Source organism: Rhipicephalus sanguineus, chromosome 4, assembly GCF_013339695.2.
Source record: "Rhipicephalus sanguineus isolate Rsan-2018 chromosome 4, BIME_Rsan_1.4, whole genome shotgun sequence".
Taxonomy (NCBI): Eukaryota; Metazoa; Arthropoda; class Arachnida; order Ixodida; family Ixodidae; genus Rhipicephalus; species Rhipicephalus sanguineus.
In genome coordinates, this window is record NC_051179.1 from 28,564,292 (window position 1) to 28,574,136 (window position 9,845).

The following is a 9,845-nucleotide window of genomic DNA, read 5'->3' on the forward strand; positions in this document are numbered from 1 at the left end:
CACACACATTACTGCGCGTATTCCCTTAAGACCACGTAGTGGGTGCATCGCAACTTCGAAAAAGTTTCTCGCGCATAATTGCCCCTGGTTTAAAGCATGCTACCCATTACATAAGGCACACCCCTTAGTGCGCGCATTCTGTTAAACACTCGTAGTGTTCGAATTGCGCACTAGGGGCAGGTGATCGCTATCGCGTTCAACTCTTAAAGGCGAAGCTTAAGCGTCCCCCAATTTTTTTACAAGCCGCCTAACGTCTCCTCCTTCCAAGTTTTTATAAATTAGAACGTCTCCAAAGAAGGAAAGAAGAAATAGTCGGAAGGACAGGGAGGCTAGACAGCAAACTATCTATTTCTACACATATTTAGAATATAAGCAATTTCATTTCTAAAACAAGGTACCGCCCGTTTCATGGCCGATCCCCCGCGGTGGATTTCGCCAGATTACTAAGGAACAACCAATCAGCCAACCTCTCAGACCGGCTAACCGGCCCAGGATGTGTTTTGATGGCTGGGACGTCAACAAGGTGTCCCTTTTCCACTGTCGCTACCGTATGCTCGAAAAGTTCCTGTTGACAATGGCCTTTTCCCCGTTCGGTCAGTTGTCATCCTGTATTTTACGGTGGTTTTTCAAGTCATCTTGCCGTCACCGCAGACACCAACAAGATAATCGTGAGAATGGTGATGATTTCAAAAACCGATGTGTATCCACTGCGCGGGATTGACCAAGTTAGAGTGTTCTAGTACACTCTAACCAGTGCACTCTGACCAAATGTACGCTGGTGCGTGGCCTCCGCGATTAGCTCCCGCGCGCGTTGCCGGAGCTGCTCGCGGAGGCCACGGTTGGTGTATGCTAAGTGATGAATTGGCGAACTGAACAGCGATCTAGGAAGATGAAACAAAGCTTCAGCGCTTACTTCTTGAACTATTCTGAATGTTCCCATTAACCTTACGCTGAAGTACAAATGCTATACACCGCGTGCATACACTTTGTAAAAAAATTAAAAGGCGCAAGCTTCTTTACCGAAATGTTCGAAACACAGCGCAACGCGGAACGCCACTCGGCCCCGCAAAAAACGAAATGGGATAATAAATGGTGTCCCACTAGTCACTTGGAGGTATCCATCCCAAAATTACGATGCCGTATACTACCGCTAAATTTTTATTTAAATAGGTGTGCTCTGGTGCCATCCCCTCTATTTTCTAGCTGTAAAGAACCTGAAAACATCGACCGTTTTTTACTAAGCTGTCTCCGATTCATTAATCAAATAAAAGAAGTACTTGAAAATGCTATTAAAATTTATGAATTCCATAAATACTCAGAATATTCTATCCTTCGGGGTTGCTTCATTGGACTAGAGCGAGAGGAACGTTTGTGGAGCCTTCTGTGAATTCCTATGTGACACAAGAAGGAATACCTTGTTACGGAATTAATCAGAATCAATTTCTCGGTACTCCGGGAAAAAACAACATTTTAATTGTGTGCTATAAGAGCCATTTCCCTATTCATAGCATTTTTGCTTATTTATTTTAAACGCATCAGTAAAATTACCTTATCCTATTTCAAAAACTTGAATTTTCACTTTATCCTGCTTAATCTCTTAATATTTGCATTTACATTTACATTGCCAAAATCACCCGTAGTGGGTAGGAGCCAGTATCGAGGAATAAGCAAGCAAGCAAAACCGTGGAACGTTACGGCCAGCGCTCGCGTGACGCGCGAGACCCACGGGTAAGCGCGTCGCCGCACCAGCCCGGCGAACCGTCGTCAACGTCAACTGAGTCCTCGTCAGAGAGCCTCGACGAGGAGCCCACAAACATGGCCACCACCGAGGTCGGCCAGAAGCCCGCCCCGCAGCGCTCAAAGTCGCCGGCAACGTCGCCGCCGCCGACGAAGTCCCTTTCGGCGGCCACGCTGGGCGCCATGGAGGCCCTCGTACCGGACGTGATCCCAAAGCCCGCCAAGCAGGTGCTCGCCGTCAAATTCAAGAACGGCGTCGAGGCTCACATGGGAAACACGCTCACCTGCGACCAGACGAGCGCGGCGCCCGAGAGCATCTCGTTCAAGGGGCCCTCCAGTGCCTTCTACACGGTCGTCATGGTCGACCCGGACGCGCCGAGCCGTTCCTCCGCGCGGCTCCGCTACTGGCGCCACTGGCTCGTCCTGAACGTGCCCAACAGCTGCGACGTCAAGGCCGGGGACACGGTTACACAATACGCCGGACCGAGCCCACCCAAAGGAACGGGCCCGCATCGTTACGCGTTGATAGTGTACTCCCAGGGTACCAACCGCATCACCGAGAGGGACGCCAGCGTGCCGGACGCCCGCGGAATGTTCAACCTGAACCATTTCGTCACCCAAAACAAGCTCGGAGACCCGCTGGCCGTCAACTACTTCGTTTGCGAGAGGTCGTAGTAGTAAGCGGCGTGGTCGGGTGCCGGCGTCGCAAGTGGCTTTTTGGGGGTCGAGCGCGAGGACCCAAGTTGGCTGTACCTGCTGACGTCACGGCCTGGGACAAATCTCGGTCACTTGACGGCGGGAAGGGCGCAAGAGGCGGCAGTTTCCCGGGCGAAGAGCGATGAACGGCTGTATATTCAAGAGCGCGCTGGCTTCGCAGAAATCAAAGCGTGTCGCGAAACTTTTCGAATGAAAAGTTCCGAACAAGTTCGTCGAAATCTGGTCTTCGGATCGAGCGACGTCGCTCAGTACGTCTGAAGAGAAGCTGAGCCTCTGGCGCAAATCAAACAGAATAAATTCTCATGGGTTGGGAAAGGGCTTTGTTAAGTCAACCCCTGCAAAAGCTGTCAATTGTGTGAATCATTAAAAGAAGTCAGTTTTGCCTCAAGGGCGAAGCAATGTAGTAGTAGTAGTAGTAGTAGTAGTAGTAGTAGTAGTAGTAGTAGTAGTAGTAGTAGTAGTAGTAGTAGTAGTAGTAGTAGTAGTAGTAGGAGGAGGAGGAGGAGGAGGAGGAGGAGGAGGAGAAGGAGGAGGAGGAGGCGTCACTCAGGTCACGTGACAAGAGGGGGAGTGAATAAATATATAAACGAAACGATGATGATGATGATGATGATGATGATGATGATGCTAAATGAGTTGATAATCTTCGAAATGAGACTCCGCTGTCTTAGTCTCAGAATAAGAATGGAGTGGAGCACATTTGGCAAGCATTCTCAAATCATGAATGGTAGTTTACCACTGTCCCTCAAGAGGAAGGTATATAACAGCTGCATCTCACCGGCACCTAGGCTATGGATCAAAACCCTGGAGGCTTACAAAGAGGGTTCAACTTAAACCGAGGACGACGCAGCGAGAAAGGGAAGGGAAAATGATGAGTGTAACCTTAAGGGCAAGAAGAGGGCGAAGTGGGTCCGGGAACAAACGGTTGTTAAGGACATCTTAGTCGAAATCAAATAAGAAGAAATGAACATGGGCAGGGCACGTAGCGCTTAGACAAGATAACCGCTGGTCGTTAAGAGTAGCTGACTGGATTCCAAGAGAAGGCAAACACGCGAAGGGGAGACGGAAATTTAGGTGGGCAGATGAGATTAAGAAGTTTGAGGGTATAACATGGCCGCAGCAAGCACAGGACCGAGTTGATTGGCGGAACATGAGAGAGGCCTTTGCCCTGCAGTGAGCGTAGTAAGGCTGATGATGATGATGATAATGATGCTGCTGCTGCTGCTGCTGATGATGATGATCATGTCTCAGTCTAAGATGTCTAGGATGTCTTATAGTTTGTGCCCATATCCGATCCCTGTTCACAAGTAGTAGCTGGTCCTCGTGACCTAGGCACGTCAGTTGGGCCTCACAAGAAGCTAAACGCCTGGCTCTTAAGTGGCTGGATTTCGTAAGACAAGCAGCTCTCTGCTGGGCCTTACAACTCTCCGGCGATCGTATAATGATCTCTAAAAAAAGAGTCCCCGTAACTCTTTAAGGAAGTCATATAAGTAATCAGTCAGGACTCGCAAAAAGAAAGTCAACTGATTCTTTTTTTTCTTAAGGTGTTTGTATTCCATCGGCGTAAAAGGGGGAGAGGGTTGAAGTCTCCCTTGAAATTTTTCAATTTTGCGTGTGATATACGCGCACACTTATACACATACGAACACACGCACGAACATCGAACATACATAAATGTTAGTTGAACGCCCTCACCCCACCCCCAACCCCCGAAAAAAAATTCTGGCTACGCCCCTCATGTATACTTCAGACTCTCTTTTGCAGAACATCGAACGTCCAAACTGCGTTTATTATGAACAGTTCTTTTAAATCTTGGCGCTATCAGAAACAGTGCAAAAGTGTTCCAGATATCGTCACGGCGCAAGCCCATCGCGTGGCTAGTTGGCCCAGCGAGACCAGCGAAAGCATTCGTAGTAGTCCGTCAGCTGTGATGGAGTGTGCTGTTGCCGCGAGTCCTGCTCGAGGCCTGGCCGAGCGCACCTCGACGAGAAAGTAGTTGATACCGATCGGATCACCGAGGTCGTTGGCGTTGGCGAAAGCGCGCACGTCGAACTGCGAACGCGCACTGTCCACCAGATCGTGCGCGTTCAGGCGTCGCATGCCCTGCGAAACGTTGTGCCGTGAATGAACGCCGATACATCGGCACGAATCAACTGTTCAAGCCACCCGTTCCGGGGAGATCCGCGAGAAATGGGCTGGTGTCCTTTCACGACATCACCAATCATTATAAACTAGAGCAGAGGCTTTATCCGCCCCCGCACAAGCGGTTGACCAAGGCGCAGGAATGCGTCTGGAGAAAACTGCAGACGCGATCTTTTCCCAACCCATACGTGTTGAGCAAAAATATACCCGGAGGAGATTAAGCCACAATGCAAATGGTGCGAGGCAGTGGCAAGTTATGACCATACACTGTGGGAATGTAGCATGGTGCCGCCACCGGCGGATATTATGCGTGATCCCTCTCTCGAGCAGTGGGAGGCCGTGTTGACCAGCTCAGACCCAGTCGTCCAGACAAGGGTCGTGGAGTGGGCCACACAGGTCGCCGTCAACCTTGGGTTGATGGCCATCTAACACGGAAACGTCCCCAACTGTTTTCTGACGAAATAAAGTTTTTCCATCCATCCATCATGCTGGCGGTATTGTCGTTTCAATATATAACTGTACTCGTGGAATACTTTCTTGGCAATGAAGTGCAGGCTACAGAGCCAAGCCACGCGTATCCCACCGCCATTGAATGTATAGTTCCAAAATTACCGCTATATTTTTTACGTGAGATATAAAAACTGCTCCGTTATTTTCTACACGTAGCTCTTTGAGACAGAAGGTAGCACACACCAGTAAGATATTTGCATATATATTTCACTTTATGCGTTTTTACTCTGCGGTCTTGCACGCGTGAGAAGGTCAGACCTCTTTACGTGTATTTTAAGCGTTACGCGGCGTTTGCGTCGGTATGCAACGCTGAGTGCGCTCAGTCATCACTTTCCACAGCGTTACGAGACGCGCGCCATACCGGACCACTTCGCGTAGAAGTACACCCGTGAGCAAACGTATACGTACCGTTGCCGTCCTTATACCTTTGCCGTCTGCGCCGTCTAGTGGTGAGCCGTCTGCTGTCGAGAGCATTTCTCTGACGAATTCCGTCAGAGTAATGCTCTGGACAGCTATTCCATCAAAGCGATGCTCCCTACAGCAGACGGCTCGCGACTAGACGGCGTAGACAGCGATTTCGGGTCGCCCTTCCGTGGTCCGTATGCTTTTGCTCATGGCTGTACATGTAAAGAAGCTCCGCCCCAGTAGCTTTCTCTTCATTGCCAAGAAAAGTATAGTATAGTATAGTATAGTATAGTATAGTATAGTATAGTATAGTGTAGTATAGTATAGTATAGTATAGTATAGTATAGTATAGTATAGTATAGTACAGTACAGTATAGTATAGTATCGAAGTGATATAGCCGCAATGAAGGCAGAAAGCAGTTCGGGGGAAGATGGAAGCTTTAAGAAACGAAAAAGTTGTGAACACGGGTGTCACTGAGGCCAACATTTCGACAAACGGTCTTCTTCAAGTTGCAGCCTTGAAGAAGTAATAATAAATGACGGGTTTTTACGTCCCAAAACCTCGATAACGTGGTTGAGGGACGCCTTATTGGAGGGCTCCGGAAATTTTGACCACCTGGTGTACCTTAACGTACGCTCTACATCTAAATCTACGTACACGGGACTCGAGCATTTCGCCTCCATCGAAATGAGGCCGCCGCAGACCGGGACTCGATCTCGCGACCTTCGGGTCCGCAGTCGATCACCATAATCACTAGATCAGCGGGGCAGGTTGAAGCCTTGAAGAAGACAAGACCGCTTGTCGATACGTTGGCTCCAGCGACGTCCCCTGCTCAAGAATTTCTCATCTCTTATAGCAGCAACAGTCATAGTAAACGAGTAGCACTGATATTAGTATTATGATAACAACAGTCCAGCGCACAGGGTCAGCGCAGATGTAGTACTCAGTACTCGTAAAACTGCAGTCGAGAAACGGTTGCACCTTTTGGTGCGTCTTTCTGTCACGCAATAATAATCGTATTCTGGCTCGCTTGTTGTAATGAATGCTATACCACGCTGATGGCACGCACGCCGTTCGTGAGCTGCATGGAAGTACCGGGCGCGCGGCCCTAAAGTATTGAAAGACACGCTTTATAAGTGCCGATTACTGTTCTGCTATATAAAAAAAGAACACTCAGAACGGCTCAACTGTTTTTTTTATAGTTACAACCTTAATCATAATAGAAAGGGAAATGATTCGAAGTACTCTGTACCCTACTATGGAAGGGCTCTATGCAGCTGTCCCTAACACATTGAACTCCGCACTTAGCATCCTAGAACAATAAGCAGTATTGCTTTGATGAAGGCAATGTGCAGTGCGCAACGTCTTCCAGATGCCATTCAACACACACTTGTGAAATGTGATAGCCTCATTTGCTGATTTCGTCAGTATTTCTTGTCTAAATTTACTAGATTTGATTCATTATCACACTGTCGCCAGAGCATTTTGACCACTGCGAATTACCTTTATCTCAGACGTAATATTCTACGCGGAAACGCTAAAAAAAATTCTATAAGTGGCTTATAAATTTCGGCAAGCTCCGCGGTGATAATGCTGCAGTATACGAGGACCCTGAGCAAGGCTTTTCAGGTGCGCGCTTGACGCAAGAATGTGTGCTTAGTGATTCGTTATGACTGGTGTACTGACAAACGAATAGTAAAAATATATATAGACAATTCAACTGTATTACACTCTGCGAAAATATATGCTCTTGTATTTAACATCGAACATGTGCTGTAATACTTCTATCAAGCCAAGTTTTCACTGTCGTGTTGTAACCGATCCCCACGAATGAGGAATGAAACATGCTTTTAGAGCGGAAACTCTACTACTCCATGTCTCCAAAGGTCACCCATCGCGTCGCAATGACCTTGAGTCGCCGGAGCGCAAATGTGGCAAGCGTGACGTCATGCCACGTTACCCGATGTGGAGAAGCGTCGCAGATGCGCTCGCTCGGAGCCTGGCCCCTGCGATACCACGTGACCAGGCGAAGGTTAAACGAAACACTGCGTGCACAGCCTTTGCGAAACCAAGTCAAACGTAACTTTCACTCATAATAACAAAGACTACAAGAGTTAAACCTCAACCAGTTTATGCAGCAGGAAAAACTCCTTATGTTCCTTATGCGTTCGGCTAAGACGACTCGAAGGCGAAAGTCATCGTCATTTTTTTTTTTCGTCTCAGTCAATGCATTGAACCTCCCCCACACCCCTCCGAAAGCATTCTGCACCTAACATGGTTTTGCGCTGCCTCCAGGATCGGATGCATTGCGAGCTTTCTGCACGTCACCTGGTTTCGCACAGCCTCCGTGATCGGCCCACCTTTGACCAATCGACGATTTTGTGAGATGACGTCACCATGCGGCGTCATAATTATGCAAAAAAATTTGGCGATAAGTGACGTCGTGATGACATGTGGTGAAGTCATCACGTGATGATATTTTGCAACACTTGTGTTTACGCCGACGGTCAATTTTCGCGTTCGATGAAGAATCTCAGGCTTTCGCCTCAATATACCTGCGAGTATACAAGGAACACCAAACGATGCAGTCCGGTGTCGTGAGCGGGCCGGGGACCGATGTACTCCGTGACGGTCGTTCCATCCAGAAGGTTCATCGTAGCCGGCACGTTGACGACGAGCCACTGGCGGTAGCTGCGCAGGCTGGGCTGAGACCTGCTCGGCGCGTCCAAGTCGACCAGCATGACGGTGTAGTAGTTGTCGGGCGACGCGTTAAAGCTCACGTCCTCCGTCTGACGCGACGTGTTTGAGACGCTCAGCGTGTTGCCCATCGCGACGTTGACGCCCCTCTTGTAGTAGACGTAGAGCACGTCGACGGGCGCGAAGTGCGTGAGATCCTCGACGATGCCGTCGTACACCAGGTTGGCCAATCTCTCCTTGACATCGGATTCCTGGCCCGCGACGAGGACGCGACGCGATGGGTGGACGACCAGGGACAGCACGAGGACGAGCCCTGCTGGGCGACTCCACTGAGACGACGCCATCGCTTTTCCTTCTTCTTGGTGATAACGACGATGATGATGACGCTCATGTTCTTTTAGCGCATGGCACGTACCCGAAATCGGGTTATCCTCATAATGAAAATAATGAAACCTGAAGTGAATTATAAGAGCGGAACTAGATACCGGAAGTTTACGTGTGACCGGAAGTTCGTAATCTTCATCTCTGTCGCTTCTCTTTGTTTAGTTCTGCCTTTCACGCTGTTCATTTCGGCCAAAAATAGGACCTGGCACGTCGGACTTTACGCATCGCACCACGCAACAGAATATGGATGAAAGTGGCCTACGAAGACGATTCCTTCAAAAAAGATTTTTTTGATGAAAGAACGGCAAACATTAACTTCACAATAAACCCACACGAAACATTCACGGCGTATTTGAGATATCATCCATCAATTCGAATCCAGGCAATTATATGCAAACGCGAAACCTGACGAGCGTTACGTCCAAGCATGAACTAACACACTCGCACACAAAAGCATGTATGCATATACACGCGCAAGCACGCAAACAACCCGAAGTTTTGGATGGATTCCAGCTTATGTCATCCAGGTGCGGTTTTCAGCGTGATGCAGTGAAAGTTTTCCACAAGGAAACATCAGCGGTCCAATCTTACGGATAGTTCGAACTAGACGCCTTTAAAGTTTGTATGGTCATTTTTTCAATAACCCTAATACGCGACCTTTCATGATTCCAATGGGGATAAAATTTTACGAAGTATTTCTGATTTGCAAAGTTTGCAAAATTTGTTCAGTGTTCTTTATAAAGGCGAGTAAACTGCCCTGTTACTGTTTTTCTTTCCTCATAATTTTGCTTGCTATCATGTGATATGCTAATATCATGCTCATGTATGTAATCAGTTGTGTATTTTGTTCTGTTAATGCTCTCTGCACTTTTTTTTTTGCTTGAATACTAATTTGTGTTACTGTTGCTTTGTATTGTAAACTACCGCAATTCTCTTTTTTTATTTGTACAGGAGGTCCCGATACAGTCCTTCACTATGGGACCTCCTTCTGTATATTATATGCTTGTAATATTACTTAAATATTAATAATAAAATACTCATTCGGATATCTGAGTTCACACGTTTTATGCGTGACAGGTGGGCAAGTATAGACACCCTTCGTGAGAAAATCTGGTAGAAATGAGAAAAAGGAAACGGAAGAAAACTAGACCGTCTGTTCCAACAGAGACGTATTTGTCGTTGTCCTCGATGTCGTTCGTGGTTCCGTGTTTTCAGCAGCAAAGAACTCACCCCGACGATGCCGTTTGAAAAG

The 9,845-nt window shown here is 47.9% G+C and overlaps 2 protein-coding genes across 2 annotated transcripts; one reads left to right on the forward strand and one right to left on the reverse strand.

Annotated features, from left to right (window-relative positions):
• Positions 1-1,815: 1,815 nt before the first annotated feature.
• LOC119388722 (protein D2) lies at positions 1,816-2,412 on the forward strand. Its single transcript, XM_037656152.2, has one exon. The coding sequence runs from the start codon at positions 1,816-1,818 to the stop codon at positions 2,410-2,412; it is 597 nt and encodes a 198-aa protein (XP_037512080.2).
• Positions 2,413-4,275: 1,863 nt separating this feature from the next.
• Positions 4,276-8,555, reverse strand: LOC125758211 (protein D1-like). Its single transcript, XM_049415154.1, has 2 exons — positions 8,068-8,555; positions 4,276-4,557 (listed from the first exon to the last, which is right to left on the reverse strand). Exons 1-2 carry the CDS (start codon positions 8,551-8,553, stop codon positions 4,276-4,278), a joined length of 768 nt encoding a protein of 255 aa, XP_049271111.1. The 5' UTR covers positions 8,554-8,555.
• Between the last annotated feature and the right edge of the window lie 1,290 nt (positions 8,556-9,845).